We start from the raw sequence: 19,402 nt of genomic DNA on the forward strand, positions 1-19,402 counted from the left end.
TGTCTAAGAGCATCATTTTTCTGTTGGTATAGGAAACGAAAAAACAAAAGTATGTTTTTTTAAGTTCCATAATATAGTTCATGAATGAACTTATTTCTAAATTATCAACTGTTTCCCTGCATTATTAAAGGACTACATATATTTAATTCTAAAACCAGCTTTTTGAGAGTAAATCTGGAAAATAGTTAATCTTATCTCTGCTTTAAAATCAAATTAGCGCACCATTTTTTTATCAGTATTAGAAGCGATAAATCAAAAATGTATTTGTTTCAAATTTTCCTCAACTTCATATTACTACAAGTATATACATAGTTTATGAATGAAAACAAAAACTAGTTTATCAATGTTATTAAAGGACTATATTAGGGGTCATAATCAAGTCAGTATCTAGTGTTGTTCAGACTTCGTTTTGTCACCAACATTTGCAGCGAAATATGTTTCTATTTACTTCAAAAAGCCATCTTCATTGCAGTAACGTTTTGAGTTATTTACACATACTCGTATAGTACATAGTTAGGAGAGACTGTTTGTAGATAAATAAGTGGTTTTATCACGAATTAATATTGCACACATATACGCATAAATACGTATATATATGTACATTCCATAGACATATTTCACTTTTATTGCATTTATGGCAGTTATATAAAAAAATCAACTCAAAAAAAGAACAAACTTGATATTAACAGACTCAGCTGCCCAGTCTTGGGTCTATATCCAAAATGCCGCCGGCGGGAATCTGTGAAGCAGGACGTCTAGGTGGGGTTAGTAGCGGCAGCTGATCCAAGATACCACCAGCAGGATTCTTTGATTGGAAGCTGGGCTCAAATATGCTTGGTCCTGGCACGCCGACCGGACTGTTTACAACGGTGCGACTGGGCGGAAACATTTCATCAAAAGTGGCCGTGGCCAGTATTTCGTTGGCCACTTCTAGGAACTTTTGCGACAATCCGCGCTCCAGACCGGGCACTATCTCATTCATATATAACTTCTGGTTCTCATTGATCAGGGTATTGCCGACATCTCCCAATATGCGATCACCATTGAACAGGTTGTCCAGATGCAGCTTGAAGTCCTTAAATTGAATACGCATTGACATTTTGGTGAACTTGATATACTCCTTGCCATTCTTCAGATAGCGCGCGCCACGCATTTTGACAGAGGCCTTGGCATTTTCTATAGAACAAATAACCAGGAATAAAGCTGAGATTGTAAATATAAAAATCTCGCCCCACACTTACCGCAGAAGCCCCGCATGTTCCCCTTGCCCTTGATGTCCAGGAGCAGCAGATTCAGACGCATGAAGTATTTGCCCTTGAAGTCAATGCGAGGCAATGTCAACCACAGATCATACGAAATTTCGTCGGGTTTTGCACTGGAAAAAAAAAGACAGGCGTTTCTTAAACTGCAATTCACTGGAGAAGTGCGTCTCTACCGCGATCTTAAAAGCAAATCATAAACATCACACACACGAACTAGTACGTACATTAATCGATCTATGACGAAATTGCTGCCTCCAGAAGCCTCAATATCCGTAAAGACGGCCTGGAACTGACTGCTGCGCCCCACCTCTATGTTGTCCAATGCGAGTGGCTCCAGCGGTGGGGTCGTATAGCCATCGCCCAAGTTTCCATGCGCCAAGAGGGGTCGCACCTGGTAGACGGCAGCAATGATGCAGCGCTCCAGCTGGGGATCATCACGTGCACAGGGCGTTATGCTCGACGCTGTCGCGGATAAATTTAAATAATAATGCAAAATATGGGTTACTACTTGTATACTACTACGACTCGTACATAGCTTGCTACCAAACTTAGCAGCAACCTTGCCCAAGAACGTGTCGTTGTCAACGCTGCCATTTGCTGCGTTTGCGATTCTTAGCAGAGGTCTTGCAACCACAGTTTATGTTTTTTGTATTTTGTTTTGATTTTCGTTTTTTATCAACCTTCTACGTTTTGAAATTGTACAAATAAAACGAAATTAATATTCGCGTCAGCTGCAGTAGTTGACTTCACCTTAACTTAGGTCAATAGCTTTGAGCCACAACTTAAATCACTGACCACTACAATTGTTGTAAACAAGAACGTTAGACGAATTGTTAATAAATATAAAGGATTTTCAATTCAAAGTCAACCGGAAGTGCCTCCGCTTTACTGAATTACAAATAAATCGGTAATGGAGTGACAAAGCGACGAATATATATTCAGCCCGAGATCACCAAACACTATACAAAATTTCAAGTTCTTCACAAAATATTGAACAAAGTCTAACACAATTTGAATGGTGTAATCAAAAATATTCCCCACAATTCATTTATTTGCACTCTTCTTTATTGAATCTGGTTGAACTGAAGAGCAATACAGGTTGCAAATTAATCTTTGATTAAAGCATTGACTGATCTTTACACATTTCCACACTCTACTTACGCAACTTGGCCACTGTGCAGTGGCAGATGGCCAGCAGTGCCAGCAATTTAAAGCACCAAGTGAACATAATCGCGGTATGGGTCTTAAGAATTATTTCAGTGATGGGCCGATCCTCAACCGAATCTCAGAGCGACTGCTGCAAAGTAACTACCGTTGTCGCTGCGTGGAAACGATCGACTAAATTTTTGTCAAGACGCACGCTGGGATTTTGATTAAATTAAACGATGCCTACTAAATCGGCGACGACCGCCTAACCGCTCAGCCGCTGACTAGTATGTCGACGTCTGCGTCGAAGACGACGTTGACTGCGTCGTTGGCGACATTTTCGTTGCTTTTAATGAGCGAGTGCGCCGAGTAGGTGCGCAGATACTTTTGTATCTATTGGAAATTAAATGGCCAGCGCTTTGGCTTTGGCCCTGGACACGTGAGCGCGTCTCGCATGTAAAGTAAAATTTATGTAGTTTTAAGTGAATTAAAACAAAGCACACACGCACACACACACACACACTCAAGTCGCAGCATTTGCTTGCGCCTGTAATGCTTAATAATAAATGCAGGCAAATCAGCAGCACAAATTTGAATAATAAATTTGGCGGGCACTCTCATGGGTGCGTGTGAGGGGTCCAGTCCATAAATAGGGGGGTGGCGTTGCTGTTGGCAGTTCAAAACCAAACAGTTGTTAAAAATGCACGGAAATGGTGACAAAACTAGAGGGCCACAAGGAAAACAAAATGTTTATGTTTTTCTCGTGTAAATTGCCAATGCGCTAACGAAGCGCAAACACAATGGAAATCAGGAGTGGTGGCATGATGAGCAGCTCTAAGAACTTTCAAATCGTATCTGCGGTCATCCCAGGGAGAACATGAGAGAATAGTGCTGAAAATTAAAGCTTGCGAACTGAAATCCATTTAATGCTGATTAACTAATTATGCTATTCGCGTCGTAATATATTTCCATTTACTTTAAAATTGTAACTGGCTTTTTTTTCAAATTTATATTAAAAGAAACTAAATAAATATTGTAAGGACTCCCCGTGATGATCACCAGAACGGGATGGCGAGGGTAGAATAGGAAAAGAAGAGATTGAAAGAAGGTTTAGTTTTTGAATTGGCCGCAAAGGCAGAAAGAAGTGTCTTTTAGTGAAGCGATATTGTTGTTATATTATTAAGTATTTTGCCAAGTGCCATTGAGGACCTGATGTTTTCCCCTTCCCGATTAGAAATTTATTATTACCTTTCTTCCAGCTACTCTGGCCGGCAAGTATACTCGAATTAGGGCAACGTTTCAATATCTCTAAGTCAATCAATTTAACTTTAACTTTATTGCAGTTCTTACTCTTGTAATAAGTTGGTTATACACTGTCTGCTGAAATGTAAAATTGTTATTCTAAATGGGTTTTATCTGTAAACTTCACTATATTTTTTAAATATCAATGGTTATTGCTATGGAATATTTCCTGTTGCTGTTGACTCCTTTCCCTTTATAGCCAGGTACCATTGTAGAATTTGGAATTTAGATATCGGTGCCTAGTTTCAACATTTTTTAGTTTGAAAAAGTTATGAGAAGCTAACGAAATCTATAATTTTTTTGTGAAAATCGAACACAGAAGTTGTTTTTCAAATACGAAAATCAGCCCTTGTTAGTTCCAAAATGTGTTTTTAGCATCTGCGACACTTAAAACAATATTTGCGAACTTTGAAATTTCTCAATAGATTTTTTACAACAATAGGCAATTCCGGCGACTGAGCCAACCAACCACCACCAATCAAACTACATATTCGTAACTACTAAATGGAATGGCCTTTGACTCGAACTCAGGGGGCCAGTCCTTTTCATTAATTCAATAACGTGAAAACGGAATGCTTTCATTGTAAGTTATGTCAGTACTCTGAATACTATTCTACTTATCACCCGGCCGTTTTGAACAAAATTTGTTTTTAGTTAGTTTTTAAAATATATATTTTATTTCTTTTTATTCGCAAGATCTTGACAAAAAATACCAAAAGACCAGACGCTATAGGTATGCGTACTTGTATAATGGAACCATGATCAAAGTACTTTTATTGCTTTCGCTCCCTCAGCTCATTTATAAAATCGTATTTGGAGTATTTATTGAAAATGCATCGTTGGTTCTTTCTAAACGAGCTCGAGTACTGCGAGCCTAAAGAGGGCGACTCAGCAGACGACCAGTTCAGCGTCGGTGATGAAACACAGGCTCCACCGGTGAAGGTGCCTACTCGGGAATGGCCCTTTTGCGTGACCGTTGACAAGCCCTTGGAGGGCAACGAGAAAATCGCCGTTACTGGAAACTGTAATGAACTCGGCAATTGGGAACCGAATAGGGTTGTCCTCCTGGAGAAACCGAACTGTCTCTGCGAGCAGCAGTGCACGTGCTGCAAGTTCGAGGGCTTGATTACCATACCTCGCAACATTGACATCGAGTATCGCTACTGCCTGGTGGCCCACGATCCGATTAGGAATCAGAGTATCATACGCTTTTGGGAGGTTCATATGCGGCCAAGAATCATTCGCCCGTGCCAGAACATGCTGAAGGATTGCGATCGATTTGGCTATCAGGAAGATGGCAAGTACCGCGTTGATCGCGGCTGGGCGACTACCGAGTCCATTGTACACTTTCGAATTTTCAATGCGCCATTCGTATGGCAATGTCAGCGACCTCGCACTCTTTACGTTCACCTTCAACCTATGTTTGAGGCGCAGCCCCCGGAGTGTGCCGAGTCGCAAGGCGATGCAGTGCATCTCACCACAGCAGAGCAGCTGTCGCGCATGCGCGGCGCCCACGAGAACGATCAAAGCCAACAGGTGGCCTACACTGAGGTGGCCCAGTTTGGAAACTCCTGCCCTCTGCAGTTCCAGCCGTGGTACGGGGCCCGCTGCGGACGAGAAGATCTGACGCTATACCATTGCGCCATAACGGACTTGGAACACACTCTTTATCGCTTGGACCTGTACACCTTTTCGCAGAAGGGCAGTGGCGATGAGCCGCCGTATCACTACGGCTACGGATTTGTGCAGGCCAACCAGGTGGTGGGCACAGAGGGTTTTGTGAAACTACCCGTGACATGCGCCTCCACCCATCGTCCACTCATTGAGATGAGTCTGAGCTATATGGTCATACGTCCGATGCAGAACTATCAGTGCGATTTAAGCATAACCTATGAGCGCTACTGGCGGCGCTACCATCTGCCGCTTGACATCGGACACCGGGGCGCCGGTACCAGCTATTGGATAGGTGCGAACTTGCATCGGGAGAATACGCTGTTCGCCTTCAAGCGGGCCATCGAGCACAACGCGGACATGGTGGAATTCGACATCCAGCTCACGAAAGATGCCAAGGTGGTGGTCTATCATGACCATGTGCTCCGATTCCTGCTGGGACGCTGCCCTGAGTATGAGGAGCTAATGGACGAACACGACATGCTCGTCTTTCCGTACGAGAAACTCAGTCGCTTGCAGCTGCTGCAAATGGGCGGAAGCAGGCGCAGCGGACACATTGCCATGCCCTTTGACGCCTTCAACTATGACCAACTGAAGCTGGCCCGCGTCCTCCGTTTCACGGGCAACGACGGCTGCGAGACCTCTTGCGAGCGTATGCTGTACGAGCAGTCGCCCTTCCCGCTGCTGATTGACTTACTGCGTACCGACTTTAATGACAATGCGCTACCCGAAAGGTTGGGATTCAACATAGAAATCAAGTGGCCGCAAAAGGACATTACTAAGCGTTGGGAGGGCGATGGTTTCAAGCCCAGTTTTGATCGAAACTTCTTTGTGGACACCATTCTGGACATTGTTCTTGTGCATGGTGGCAAACGTCGCATCATGTTCAGCTGCTTCGATCCGGACATTTGCACAATGTTGCGCTACAAACAAAATCGCTATCCGGTTTTGCTAATCACTCAGAATCCGGAATGCTCAATGCAATATTTGGATCAGCGCGTCAACACGATGAGCAATGCCATCAACCTGGCATATATTCTAGAGTTCTTCGGCCTTGAATTGCACACGTATTCGATTTTGAAGCAACCGACGCTGATCGCCGTACTGCAGGATCTGAAACTAAAGGCATTGGCTTGGGGTGCGATGAATGTGGAGGCAGATGTTCGAGATAGATTGAAGCAGTGCGGCGTCATTGGCGTCATTTACGATCGCATCGATCAACTCGATCAGGCTGGCTTGCAGATGCAGGGCATCAATCTGTGCCTTATAGATAGTGCAGGCTTGCGCCCATATATCGACGCCATAGAGGTAGCCGAGTGGTGGGCCAAGTGCGGCTATCGACCACCTACACCCGGAAACACCAGAGACAACAGTATCTGAGAAATTCGAGCTTTTACAACACACAAGCACACTACTTTGGACCTCTTCTGTCGTTCAATTATTTTAATTTTAAATTAAATTGCAGTTAATAACAACAAAACCACACTAATCTACCATACGCAAAAATACAGCAACTTTTAATATACTAATATAAAATATATGTATATAATACTATATTATAGATATATGTAATTATTAAAAAATTACAAAATAATGATAATTTTTTAATTTTATTCATTTGCTCAAAATTTAATGATTATTTTTGAGTTTTACTTTAAAATTAGCCAATAATCGTTATTGATAATTTACTCATCAATAATGAAGAAAAAAAAACATTAAATAATGATTATTCTTTGAGTTTTATTTTTTGCTCATCAATAATGATTATTGATTATTTTTAAAATAAAACTCCAAATTAATCATTAAATTGTGAGCGAATGAATAAAAATTAAAGTTTATAAATCATGGTGGAAATGCATAGATAACTTTAAAAAAATTATATCTGTAAACTCCACGCTTTCTCAAAGTTACTAAGTGAATATAAGTGAATGATTTTTTGGTTTAAAAAAACAAAATCATTATTTGCGGTCCCTGACATAATTCGATGCTCCTTTAATTTGTCTGTGGAATTTCATCATTTCCTTTTACAAATTTATTTTGTTGGTATACGTGTTTGAGTTAGTGTATGGTTTAAAAATATATATTATCTTATTAGTATTAATTCTTTGTGTACTCCTCCCCCTCGACGGTTTCCAATACTGTAGGCAATTGAAGGTCTAGCTTCTTCCCTTTCTTCATCATTGCGAGTCAGGAAGATTCGTCAGTGTGTACTTAGGTTTAATTTTCTCATAAATATCCCATCGTTTATTGTGGTTTGGCCAATCTACCTTAGAGTTTACCTGCACGAATTTGTAGTTGAGTTTGACCATAAAACTGGCGCGCCATGCATTTAAATGATGTGCACAGTTGCCGTCAAATGTTGTGCGAAGAGTCGACATCCTGCGAAGCGCGCGCTCTCACACACACACACACACACAACCCCCCACCACACTCCTGGACATTGTTGCGCACAACTTTTCTTTTATTTATGCCGTTTTGAAGAAGATAGAAACACATCAAATTTGTAACAAATTACATTTGATGCATGTAATAAAAAAAATCTAGCACAGCTGGAGCAACAAATAGGCGGCTGCCCGCCCGCAACAGCTATATTCACACCGCATTTTGGCCTAATTAAGTTTTCAAGTGCAATAAAATGATGGCCTGGCCGCGTGGGCAACTCGGCCAGCAACCGACCCTTGAATTGGAGGATTGGGTGTTTTTTTTTGTTTTTTGTCTATTGCGTGTGGGTCGCACGCACATCAAATTTTGGATAGAAGTACATAAAAACACAAGTTAAAAACTTAAATGGATGTGCCGCTGCTGATGCTGATGGTGCCGATGGTGGCGGCACACGCGTGGCTTAGAATACGCATACTACATAGACATAATATGTTTGGCATTTCATCACAAATGTATTTATTTCTTAGCTGGTCGGCCACGCCTACGCTTCGGTTGTGATTCCTCCACATCATTGCTAAGCACGCGTCGTCGTCGCTGAGACTTGGGGGGCGGTACATCCTCGGCTTTCTCTTGATCTTCGGCCCCATCACCTTCATCGGCTGCTTCCTCATCCTCCATTATCTCAGCATTGCTGTCGTTTTCATCGCTTTCTTGCACCTCCTGCTCCTTGTCGTCAGGCTCGTCCTCGACCTGCTCATCCAGATTGCTGTCCAACACTTGAATTTCGTTACTATGCGACAGAGTGCGTTCAATGGCCGCCTTAAGATCCGCCGTCTTGAATCGGAAATCTCGCACAGTACCAAAATGCAGGTAATTCGCCAGCCGATCTTTCGTCTTCTGAGAGAGCACTATGATGTGCTTGTTGAATTGCTCAATGGACAGAATGACTTTGGGTATAAGTCTCGTTTCGCGCAGAACTTTTGCCTTATCGGCCTGCGGATTGCGCTTTGTTGATGCCTGCTCGTCCAGCACATTTGCCTCCACATAAACAATAAGCTTGTAGACATTGGTGGGCAGCGGTCGCCCCACGACGCTTATTAGGAATTCGATTCTGCAAATAAAAATGATGAGAATTTTAGGACTTATAATTTTTTTGAATGGAACTAGATTAATCTTCTATTCTGTATGATTAAATTGTAATAGTGTATAAAAGATAAAATAGAAGGAATACTACTTACTTGGTGCTCTTGATGGAAATAGTATGATTAGCGCAACAGGCCAGACAGTGCTTAGTGAGATTGCTGAGGCAATTGTAATGCTGTATGAGCAGACGCATGAGCCCGTCTATAGAGGCACCGAGAGGTATGCAAACACTCGTCAGGGACTGAAGCGTCTGGGAGATTTGAATCAACTGCGTACAAATTGAGCGATCCAAGGAATCTAGATTACCACGCCAATAATCGCGATCCGACTCTGGAACAATGTTGCATTTGTAGTTCAAGTTGTTCGCCTTTACTATAAAATAGTCCACATCCTCGATTTGTTTGCGCAATGCTGCATAAAGATACTGCAGACAAGTCTCCGCGGTGGCTTGGCTAATAGTCTTGAGAAATAGCCCTCCTGACGTCTCGTCAACGTCACCATCATCATCCGCTTCAGTGCCTTCGCAAACCGTCCCCAAAACCCTACCAAGCTGCTTCGCTACACTGTCAAAAACGGCAGCCGCATGCGTCTTTTGTCGCTGCGTGAAGAGCAGACGATGGACAATACCCAACTCCCCGCTGGGCAGCTCGTAGGTACGACAGAACTGCAACAACCAGGTATATGACTCAGTTGCAGCGCGTTGCTCATAGTCTATGTGATCATAAAGAATCTCGAGAGACTGTAGCAAGCAAAGTGGTATCTGAATGCCATTCGATTGTTTCGAAAGCGCCTCCTCCGCGTTTTGTTCACTGGCGTCCTCCTGCATGAACTCATCGATTACGTCCTGTATGATATAATGTGTCTCCTTGGTTTTATTTATCGTGGCCATGTCTGTGGCGACGAGCACAAGGAAAAGCAATTTAAACAGTTTTTTTTTTACCGAAATTATATATTATTATTAACCGAAATAAAAACGACATATCTCCGCGCGGAGCTATGTCGTTTTCGAGCGTCATATCTCCGATCGGAGCTATGTCGTTTTGAAACGAGAGATATGTCGTTTTCAGTTCGGCGGAGATATGTCGCTATGCCACAACAAAGCGTTTTGGAACTCACCGAACCCTTTCACAAAATCGGAAAATCGTCTTTGGTACGTTTCGTTGGCTGTGCGTAGGCAGTTGAAGAAACAATTGGCGGCACTGACGGCTGTGGCAAAGTCAAAGTTGCGCCACAATTCAGGCAGTCTGCGAATGCAGCGCTCGTATATGAGTTTGGTAACGTCCGTTAGATGCTTCAACATGCGCTTGCTGTAGGCCAGCTGTTTGTAATCCGGCTCGAGGCGTACTTGTTCCACCTTTTGGGTCGTCACATCCAGCACATAACGCACGAGTTCAACATTGGATCTCAGCTGGGTCGTATGCTCGGCGTCGGCAAAGGGCACATTGTCACTGTGAAATGTGGGATGGAGAGGGAGAGTGTTTGGGCCATTAAGCGATCGATTAACTTACTCGTGTAGTAAATGCAACAATTTCTCCAATATCGCTATGTCCCAAATATTATCAGGCCGCATGTTGATGCGCTGCACCTTAACGCCATTTACGGTGAGATTTGCAATCGTTGTGTTGTTTGTATCGCCCAACTTGCCCCGCTTTTGTAGTTTTTTGGCCCCGCTTGCCATGCTTTGCAGTACGAGCGTTAGTTTCTGATGCTGCTTGAACAACGGCAGTATATGTCGAATGTTATCATTGGATTGTTTGGAGCTTAGCAGCAGGTGGGAAATGAGACCCTCGATAAGGTTCATTTGCTGTTGCAACAACACACACTTCAGATGAGTGGCGGACGAGGACTAAAAAGAACAAATACATACAATTAACGTCACAGTTTCTACAAAACAAACAATCCATACTGCCTCCTACATTATCTTCCAAGGGCAAGCGGTTAGCCACAATGCGCTGTATGCACAAATTCAACAGGCGCTTCATCTCACGAGTATCATATCCCGCTGGTGCGCGTTCGAATATGGCCAAGCAATTTGCCACAAACTGTACCAAACAGCCGAGATTGTCGTGGAGCTGCAGCTCCATGTGCTGATCGTCTTTGGCTTCCACTAAAAGTGAAAATCTTACGTTAAACTCGCTGTCCAAATCATCTCCCCCCTCCAATGAAGGCGACGTGTCAAAAAAGCTTCGAAAATGCCAGTCCACAAACTGAAGAACATGCGGCACGAGCTTGGCATTTAGCTCTACGGCCCGTTGCAAATCTACAATTAGAATTAGTGGAAAATATATTGAAGAGGCAGCTGGGAATTTGAGTCAAACTCACTTTCGTATAGTGTGCAGCGAATGTCTAACGATTGGCCAAAACAGCTGCGCAGCATTCCAATAATCTCCAAAGTCAGCATATCGAAGTTGCGATACTTTCGGTTCCGACTGTTGCTAAGTGTGCTTTGTGTCATCAGAGAGCAGCCCGAGATGCTCTGTTGGGTGCAATAGCCGCTAGCACCTTGTGTCTGACGCGCCGAGTTGCTAAAATTCAGCTGCTTTAATATCATGCAGAAACCATAGACTGCCATGAGTCGCGTGTGCACATCACTGAAGCATAGAGGGAAGGGAAGAAACGTAGATATTCACATCCAATATCTATATTGTATCTTAGGCTCAAGACTTGCCTGGAATTGATGGCCCTACGCAGCACTTCAATCAAAGCATCGCGCAGGGAATTTGAAAGTTTTAACAGCGGCAAAATGAAGTTCATCATACGCATTGATTGTTGGCCAGGCAGCTACAATATCAAAAAAGGATGAGCATTAATGTTCAAAAAAATTACTTATATGATCGACTCACCCATAGAAAATGGCTCATCACCGACTTGATGGTTTTGCCGCACTCGGACATAGTATAGGTATCAGCCATGCTCAGTAAGGCGAGGCATTCTGTAAAAAGACACAATAAACAGCAGTCAAATAAATACAAAAGAATATAAGAATGGAGTATTATAAGAAATCCACCCGAAAACTGATGCTGCTCCTGATCCACCAACATCCATTCAGCAATGCGATCGATAATGCCCTGACCAAAAATAAACCGCCTGCGTATGAACTTGCTCAGAAAGGTCATGGCCAGGGCATTTAGTGTGGGCGACTGCTTTGCCTTCAGCAGCACAAATGCTAGATTGATCAGGCCCGGTGTGATCATATCCTTGCCGTCCTTATTCTGATCAATAAGTACTTGGAACACCTGCTCTGAATCCACTTGCTTGCGTTGCAATGTGACACGACACCACACCGAATATTTTGCCAGGGCGCGCTCTTCCTCATTATTCTTGATGACGCTTCTCAGGAAGGGCAACAAAATGGATCTGGAGAGGCGCGCTGAGTCGGGCTCTCGATTGGCCGCTGTCATCGATAAGATGGCGCTCATCATAAAGGGTGTCAGTATAAACTCTGGCATGTGCAGAAAATTCTAAAAGCATAATAGAGTTGAGAGCTTCGTGAACAACAGTATATGTGTATGGTATAAGACATCCTACACGAAACATAATGGACAGCTGCTGCTCGCTAAGCGTGTACATGGTGCAGCAGTTCAAATGAAAGAGTATAGTCTCCTCTGCCTCGCGCAGCTCCTTCTCCGAGTAGCTGTCTGTGCAATATGTAAAAAAAAATTAATAATGAAGATTTTAAATAATCGGCTCCAGTGTTGCAGTACCAATGCTGTCCAGATCCGAGGAGTTGTTACACATATCGGCAAAGAGACGTTTGTAGTAGTACCGATGGAAATACTTTTCTAGCGCCAGCAATGGAATAATCAACTGGCCAGCGCTGCTACACATGGAAAACAGTTGAAAACACAGTGCTGGCAGTTCCATAGGCGTTTGTTCCTGTAGTGCACCGGCAAACTTGTTCAGCACCGTCAAACGTTCCTCATTACTGAGCTGCATCTCTCTGTGAAGGAAATTGTTATTCCAGAAGTGTCGTTCTAATCCTCACCAAACACTCACTTGAACATTCCCGCCAAAGGTGTCAGCACAGGAGCGGCCCAACGCATGGTGAATATTCTGCGCATAGTGGCATCTCGATATTCCTGCCCAGTCATAGCTATATCATTCATGGTGAGACGAGGCTTGACAGCCAGCACGGTCAAGGTCTGCGGCAACAAATCCTTCCAACCCACGCATTTGGCGTCGCCGATACGCATGTCGTGCAGGCAGTGATCCACAATCTCTCCCAGCTCATTTGTCGAGAACGTTGGAAGGTCCTGACAGAGGCGTGTGATCAAATCGTACGACTGTTTGTAGCTCAGCTCAACAGATCTCAGCTTCTCCAGGAAACTGCGCACACACGCAAATCGCTTCTCCCGTGACTCAAAATTATTAGGGTCGAAGCCAAGTAATAAATAGTTCCAAAATATGCAATCTTTACGAGGCAGTCGTGACGTCAGCGTATCCGTTAGCTATTTTTATTCAAATGAATTATTTCTTCAATTATTTCGAATCACAATTTTACCTTTTCAATACTTGTATTGCTAATCAGCTCTTGTAATTTATATATTTCCTGTTTCTCGCCCAAACGGAGCACTTGCACCTCAAACGCTATAGCCGACATGGTTATCCTTTCTTTACATCTGCGCAAAATGATTCAAAATGAGAATTGCGAAATAAGGAACTCCCGCCAGTAGCGCCAATCAACAGCTGAACAGCCGCTTTGCATCGTTTTACAGTACTGTTTTTTTTTTGTTAAAATCCTGCCACACTGTTGGGAAAAAGTGAAAGCCAATTGTGAGCAGTGCTGCCACTTCAGATTGCCGCGACAATTTAAAATTCATTTCGGAATTGGAAAAGGGCTAATAATCCAAAAATGTCTTTAACTTGCAATTGTCGTTGACTGCAATTTATTTGGAATTCAAAAAATAACATTCAGGCTACAGACAGGGCAGAAAGTTTGTCTTATGCATCACGTTGCTCGTAATTACTATATCTGCAAATATCGCTAGAGGAGATGTTTAATATTATTGTAAATAATCTTTTGCTTTCAAATTGTATTAAAAAGCTAACGGAGTCTCCAGAATTGATTAAAGAATTGTATTATTTTTTTTCTTCTGTGATTTAATAAATGATACAAGTCGAACGTCACAGGCTGTACCGCATATACAGATTCACCTGTGCATATACTATATTAATGTAATATGACTCAACAGAAATATTTCTGTGTGATAACTGCAAGCACTTTTGTTAGACCTACGGACATGCAGTATGTATAATATTTCCCTGCTGGTCTGATGCTCCCATTTCCACGAATTTAAAGGAATAACAGGTGGATTTATTCAAGCAATTAATTTACATATTCAATTGTTATGCGTATTTTCGAAATATTTGGTATAAAAGGCACCTGCATGCGTCCATTTACAAGTTCATTTTGCTAAAGCAGTTCCACTATGAAGCTACTTTATATTCTCTCCATGATACTTGTAGTTATTTTTTTGACTTGCTGCGCCAATGGATTGGTCCATTTCAAACAATTGCAGCCCGTTCGTAAGTTTTGATTTAAAAAATTTTTCAACTTATCCATATGATGCATATCATGCTTTTGTAGAGAACGGCTGTGCGGGCGAAAAGAGCGGAACAATTGATGTTGGAGATTTCGTTCAAGATCCAAATACTTGCGGCATCACCCTTTGCCATAATGATAATGGGGATTCATTGATATATTAGTAAGTTTTACATTAAACAGTAACCATTTTGTTAAAAATGCTTCCTTTCAGCTGCCAAATACCAGCTGGCTTTGAAAACTGCAATGACAATGTTGTAGATACCGATGTTGATTTTCCAGAATGCTGTTGGCAATGTGTATCAGGTGTAAACTGTAAGAAAGCTGCAGGATAAACAGGAAACCCGTTTTCCAACTATAAACTATGTACATATTTATACAAAACCTATTTGCAAAAATATGTTATTTAAAATTGGAATTTAACATACTATCTCTGATTTTCATAAAAAACTAGACAAAATCCTACATTCGATGCATTTTCAGCTTTCTACGTGCTGCTAGGTATCAAGTGCGTACGCTGGGGGAGGTGCAATTTCCCCACATAAATCTTTAGAAAAATTTTTCGCTATCTGAAGTCGACCATAAATTCATTATTAGGGCACACTATTTCGTCTTAAAATGGAACTGAGTTCGATTTTGTGAAATTATTCTGGTGATCATATGCATAATCTATTATTTCAACGCGTCGTGCATTTTTTAATTAAAATTATCTTTCATGCATTTCGGTTGAAGATGGCCTCCATTGTTTTTTGTCGCATTAGGGTCAATAAAATTAGCAGAACACTTGCTTCTCAACAGTGCATTCAAACTTTGATTGAACTATTGATAGTGTCGATGGATTTAACTATCGATAGTTTTGATGCTCCTGAAAACAGAGATGGACATTGACTAGGGATGTAAGTCGAAGGGAAAACATCGATGTTGATGTTCATCGATGTCTCTTTATAAAAAATCAATGCATCGATGTTTTACAAAATTAACTTTCCATAGAAAAAAAACTATTATTAGGGAGCTAGTCAACGTAGATGTTTGAAATAAAAAACGTTTGTATATCAAGAGAGACTGTCATAGCATTTTAGTTAATTTTGTTAATCAAAATAGTACTCGTAATATTGACTTTTGATGAACTTGTATTGCTTACTTCAAAAAACTGATTATGTACAGTTTTTAAAACAACAACGCGTTGCAGCTACACCACTTAGGCATATTAAGTGTGACATTACATACGAGAAAGAGATGATCAAATACTTAACAATCTAAAATTTATATTATAAAATACTCATTTTAACGAAAACATCAAATAGTTTATAATATAAATATACCTTCTTCGGTAGACCACACAAAGAAATGTGACCGCCAAACAAAACATGAATAATGTTCGATGTTTGGACAAACATCGATGGATTGACGATGCATCATTAGCAAAAAAAACATCGGAAAACATCGATGCATCGTGGTAAAAACATCGTCGATGCTCGATACATCGATGTTTTTCACATCCCTAACCATCCCGATTTCGTCCGTGGTCGTGCAAGACGACGTAAAATTAGGAAATACTCGAATAACTTTTTCAGTTTCTTGCACATCGTCTATCTTAAAACACTGAGCTATGCATATCTACAAAACCACAATGCTTATGTTAGCCACATTTACGCAAATTAAAATAGTAGAGAGAATTATAATATAATAAATAAACTCAAATTGTAAGCAAAGACAGGCAAGACCTGCTAGTAATTTACATTTTATTTTTGATTAAAAATGGTATTGTTAGATTCAAATCAAAAAGAAATCATGACACGAACTTTGTCCCATCACTAAGCGTAAAATTATCGGGTTGCTTCCACCTCTAGCCACCCCAATCCAAACAGCTATATTGTTTATATTAGTTCCTTATGATATTTCTCTGAATCGCATGGGAATCAAATAAAATTAATTGTATACAATTAATTTAAATAAATTGACAAAAAGGTCAACAGAATCCTACAAGAAATGAAAAATAATTAAACAACGAAGGAGATTAAAAGAAAACATAAACACAAAATGTCTTTAACAGTCGTAAAGTATCGCAAAACTCCTGCGGGACTAACGCCCACTATTGTGTATCGTCCGAAAGTTCAAACGCAAGCACAAATTATAAAGGTAACATGCTTATTTATGTTTTCAAAAGCGTTTACGAGTATTTTTTATAACACCACCGAGATTGTGAGCGAGATGCCAAATATGTGTATACATATGCCAACGCGCTTTTTCAGTATTGCGTAGCGTAATAAGAGTGTTGTCTAACGTGCCAGTGACTATTGTTGATAAAAATATTAATAAACATTTGACCAAAAAGAAAAAAAATTGATGAGATAAATGTGATTATATTAAAGTTATTTCTTCATGTTTTGTTTGGACTTCAAGCAAAGCTAATATGTCCTAGTAAAATGGCTGGGTTTTTGGTAAACTAAGATTATTACGCTCCCTTGCAACTTGTTTATCAGTGCATATTTTTTAGAAACCTTTTATTAAATTGGAGGCTGGTGAGGAGAATGCAATAACAAGCGTCACACCGGCCGGTATCGTAATAAACAAGATACCAGCAGAGATCAAGCCCAGCATGAAACGTGATCGTGTATCCACAACAACAACAACAGGAGTTACGGGTAAGTAGAAACGTGGCGTAATTACAACATGCAAACATAAATACAATTTTGATTTACACGTGCTTTGTGGTTAATGTAATGTCTTCTATATATTCACAGCTCCACTGTTGAAGTCTCCCAAGTATATGCTGCAGACCAGCATCAGCAACATGCCTTCCTCCACAACATCCCTGCAATGGCAGTCTACACTGGGAGACATTAAAAAGGGTCATTTGGGGACAGCTATCTCATTGCCACCCAATACGATAATAAAAGCCACAACCCGACCAGCAGCAGTCGGAGCCAGCAGTAATAGTAGCAGCATCGGTAACGGGAACAACAATATGAATGCCAAGCAAGTGCTGAGCAATATATCAGCTGTGGCATCCTCCATAGCAAGCACCCTGACCTCATCTACAACGAGTAACACACCAGCTGTTGGCAGCGTGGCCTCTCCCGTACGGCAAACATTCTTCATAAAACGCGAAGTGCCGCAACGCACCATGCGCGGCATGACATTGAATTTGATCGAGAATAATCCGATGTTGCATTTGGGCATACAGCCCGATCGCTTGGCTCTGCTCAAGCGTACAATTTGCCGCACGGCCAATGTAACCCATCTGGATTGTTGCATTGCTTTGAAAAAGTTGCGACAGAATGAATCGTTTTCCCTGCTCGGAGAATACTTCGAATATAGCGAGGCGGACGTGGAGAGTATCTTTACACGGACGCTGGTCAAAATGGCACGATATTTGCGACACCTGATACGATGGCCGGACTCAAAGCGATACTATGAGCGACTGAAATATCTACCTCTGGCCTACAGGCGTAATCTGTTGCATATGCAATCGTTGATCGAGTGCGTTGAAACGGAAGTAAGCGAAACGTTGAACTTGGGCTGTTCCAGCTATAAATTCATATTGTGCATTAATACAAATTGTAGGTTTTTATACCCATTATCCAATATTGTTCGTTCTTATCAATTGCGAATCTTTTGCAGGCATAATTAGCTTTATCTCGAATGCCTATCGGGGTGACTGCGACGATCTGCAGCTGTTCGAGGCCACAAATTTTAAAGCCGCAATACCCAAATATCTCACATTGTGCGGTGAACCTGGAAAATCGGTGCCCCGGACGCACAGCAACAAATCACGTCGGGCGAAAGTAACTAGCAGCACTGCCATGGTCGATACTGACTCACTGACAGATTCAGCGGACGAAGATGCCGATTTGGAGTGCTCTTTTCCTAGTGAGGACCGGATACCGATAAGCAAATTTGATGCACAGCGACTGACCGGCTCACTGGCCTCCATGCAAACACTGAAAGTTGTCGATGGCAATCTGACATCGACACGAGCCCCCAGTATCCGAGTACCCACCTTGAATGTTCACGAACCGGCGTGTCGAGCCCAAATGCGTGATATGGTCGACGCATTGCGTCAGTTCAAGATGCTGGCGCATTGTGGCATTCAACAGGCGTCATTATTTAGCTATTTGAATGAAATGTTAATTGTGGCTGCTGCCTTAAATAATCTGCAGCGATAGCCCAATCTCCCGATTTCTGGTTATATGCAGTTGTTTTAATTCTGGCTGAATATTTTGTAAATCATGTTTGTACAAGCAAGTACATAGTTTAAGTTTTGAATAATATGCAGGAATAATTTGATTGTAAAGCTAATGAAACATTTTGATTCTTATTATTCTGTTTGTGCATTATGCTTTTTCTCTTATTAATTAGTTCATTTGTCGCTAAGAGAAACATACAGCCACATGTACATACTATGCACGTGTCCATACAATATTAGGTACGTAGCAACTATAACAAATATAAACCCAAACTTTCTCTTTGAAATATTTTCCTTTACATCACTTCATTTTGCATTAAATGGCATTAACAAAACATTTTCAGCCGCTCATGTGCAATTGGATTTTTACTTTCCTAAATATAAATGTTTTAAATCAAATTCAAACAAATTGGTAATGTGTATTAGGCGATACTTTTTTATTTATATCTTTTTATATTTATAAATGAAGAAACTTCTTAGGAAAAGAATAAATATTTAAGCGATTTAGCAAAGACGACTTGAAGTAAGGTATGGATGGCTTTTGTTAAATATTTGAACTACGTCGCGATTAATTTTTAAGTCATTCATCCAAATATATTTGTAAATAATTTTCCAATATGTTTTTTGGATGAAATGCTTATCTATGTATAATAGGTACGAGTAGTTATATAGGCAGGTCTAATCGTTCGTCTACAGTTTGGGAAGTACTGTGCAGCGGAGACATCAACCCGATGCTTCTGTTTGTGCAGCTGCTGTGAGAGTCGC

The 19,402-nt window shown here is 41.3% G+C and overlaps 5 protein-coding genes across 6 annotated transcripts; 3 read left to right on the forward strand and 2 right to left on the reverse strand.

The window, feature by feature from the left end:
• Nucleotides 1-646: 646 nt before the first annotated feature.
• Nucleotides 647-2,499, reverse strand: LOC115634064 (protein takeout). Its single transcript, XM_030531610.1, has 4 exons — nucleotides 2,424-2,499; nucleotides 1,487-1,724; nucleotides 1,242-1,375; nucleotides 647-1,176 (listed from the first exon to the last, which is right to left on the reverse strand). Exons 1-4 carry the CDS (start codon nucleotides 2,488-2,490, stop codon nucleotides 692-694), a joined length of 924 nt encoding a protein of 307 aa, XP_030387470.1. The 5' UTR covers nucleotides 2,491-2,499; the 3' UTR covers nucleotides 647-691.
• A 1,890-nt stretch (nucleotides 2,500-4,389) lies between these two features.
• Nucleotides 4,390-6,935, forward strand: LOC115633679 (glycerophosphocholine phosphodiesterase GPCPD1). The gene is made up of 2 exons (XM_030531133.1): nucleotides 4,390-4,443; nucleotides 4,505-6,935. Exon 2 carries the CDS (start codon nucleotides 4,542-4,544, stop codon nucleotides 6,759-6,761), a length of 2,220 nt encoding a protein of 739 aa, XP_030386993.1. The 5' UTR covers nucleotides 4,390-4,443; nucleotides 4,505-4,541; the 3' UTR covers nucleotides 6,762-6,935.
• Nucleotides 6,936-8,255: 1,320 nt separating this feature from the next.
• On the reverse strand, nucleotides 8,256-13,535 carry LOC115624626 (Fanconi anemia group I protein). Its single transcript, XM_030519384.1, has 13 exons — nucleotides 13,408-13,535; nucleotides 12,903-13,354; nucleotides 12,611-12,846; nucleotides 12,435-12,544; nucleotides 11,914-12,367; nucleotides 11,750-11,838; nucleotides 11,575-11,687; nucleotides 11,229-11,497; nucleotides 10,823-11,166; nucleotides 10,415-10,752; nucleotides 10,023-10,354; nucleotides 9,002-9,797; nucleotides 8,256-8,874 (listed from the first exon to the last, which is right to left on the reverse strand). The coding sequence occupies exons 1-13, from the start codon at nucleotides 13,504-13,506 to the stop codon at nucleotides 8,280-8,282; spliced, it is 4,227 nt and encodes a 1,408-aa protein (XP_030375244.1). The 5' UTR covers nucleotides 13,507-13,535; the 3' UTR covers nucleotides 8,256-8,279.
• A 795-nt stretch (nucleotides 13,536-14,330) lies between these two features.
• Nucleotides 14,331-14,871, forward strand: LOC115634469. Its single transcript, XM_030532197.1, has 3 exons — nucleotides 14,331-14,432; nucleotides 14,494-14,611; nucleotides 14,663-14,871. Exons 1-3 carry the CDS (start codon nucleotides 14,336-14,338, stop codon nucleotides 14,781-14,783), a joined length of 336 nt encoding a protein of 111 aa, XP_030388057.1. The 5' UTR covers nucleotides 14,331-14,335; the 3' UTR covers nucleotides 14,784-14,871.
• Nucleotides 14,872-16,439: 1,568 nt separating this feature from the next.
• Nucleotides 16,440-18,924, forward strand: LOC115632949. 2 transcript variants are annotated; one of them, XM_030530249.1, is made up of 4 exons: nucleotides 16,440-16,587; nucleotides 16,946-17,093; nucleotides 17,193-18,011; nucleotides 18,073-18,924. In XM_030530249.1, exons 1-4 carry the CDS (start codon nucleotides 16,489-16,491, stop codon nucleotides 18,615-18,617), a joined length of 1,611 nt encoding a protein of 536 aa, XP_030386109.1. In that variant the 5' UTR covers nucleotides 16,440-16,488; the 3' UTR covers nucleotides 18,618-18,924. The 2 variants fall into 2 exon arrangements, with proteins under 2 accessions (XP_030386109.1, XP_030386118.1); XM_030530258.1 differs by lacking the exon at nucleotides 16,440-16,587 and adding an exon at nucleotides 16,711-16,889.
• Nucleotides 18,925-19,402: the final 478 nt, after the last annotated feature.

The sequence above is a fragment of the Scaptodrosophila lebanonensis genome, unplaced genomic scaffold, assembly GCF_003285725.1.
Source record: "Scaptodrosophila lebanonensis strain 11010-0011.00,11010-0021.00 unplaced genomic scaffold, SlebRS2 tig00000001-arrow-pilon, whole genome shotgun sequence".
NCBI lineage: Eukaryota > Metazoa > Arthropoda > Insecta > Diptera > Drosophilidae > Scaptodrosophila > Scaptodrosophila lebanonensis.

Excerpts from the sequence above, each read along its gene's own strand:
- LOC115634469 (XM_030532197.1), top strand. The coding sequence starts at position 14,336 with ATGAAGCTACTTTATATTCTCTCCATGATACTTGTAGTTATTTTTTTG. Across the intron at positions 14,433-14,493 it reads CAAACAATTGCAGCCCGTTC|AGAACGGCTGTGCGGGCGAA; the intron begins GTAAGTTTTGAT and ends ATGCTTTTGTAG. Across the intron at positions 14,612-14,662 it reads GGGGATTCATTGATATATTA|CTGCCAAATACCAGCTGGCT; the intron begins GTAAGTTTTACA and ends GCTTCCTTTCAG.
- LOC115624626 (XM_030519384.1), bottom strand. The coding sequence starts at position 13,506 with ATGTCGGCTATAGCGTTTGAGGTGCAAGTGCTCCGTTTGGGCGAGAAA. Across the intron at positions 12,847-12,902 it reads CCTTTGGCGGGAATGTTCAA|AGAGATGCAGCTCAGTAATG; the intron begins GTGAGTGTTTGG and ends TTTCCTTCACAG. Across the intron at positions 10,753-10,822 it reads GCTTGCCCTTGGAAGATAAT|TCCTCGTCCGCCACTCATCT; the intron begins GTAGGAGGCAGT and ends TGTTCTTTTTAG.
- LOC115633679 (XM_030531133.1), top strand. The coding sequence starts at position 4,542 with ATGCATCGTTGGTTCTTTCTAAACGAGCTCGAGTACTGCGAGCCTAAA.
- LOC115632949 (XM_030530249.1), top strand. The coding sequence starts at position 16,489 with ATGTCTTTAACAGTCGTAAAGTATCGCAAAACTCCTGCGGGACTAACG. Across the intron at positions 17,094-17,192 it reads AACAACAACAGGAGTTACGG|CTCCACTGTTGAAGTCTCCC; the intron begins GTAAGTAGAAAC and ends ATATATTCACAG. Across the intron at positions 18,012-18,072 it reads ATTGTGCATTAATACAAATT|GCATAATTAGCTTTATCTCG; the intron begins GTAGGTTTTTAT and ends AATCTTTTGCAG.
- LOC115634064 (XM_030531610.1), bottom strand. The coding sequence starts at position 2,490 with ATGTTCACTTGGTGCTTTAAATTGCTGGCACTGCTGGCCATCTGCCAC. Across the intron at positions 1,725-2,423 it reads CTGCACAGTGGCCAAGTTGC|CGTCGAGCATAACGCCCTGT; the intron begins GTAAGTAGAGTG and ends TATCCGCGACAG. Across the intron at positions 1,177-1,241 it reads GAACATGCGGGGCTTCTGCG|AAAATGCCAAGGCCTCTGTC; the intron begins GTAAGTGTGGGG and ends TTTGTTCTATAG.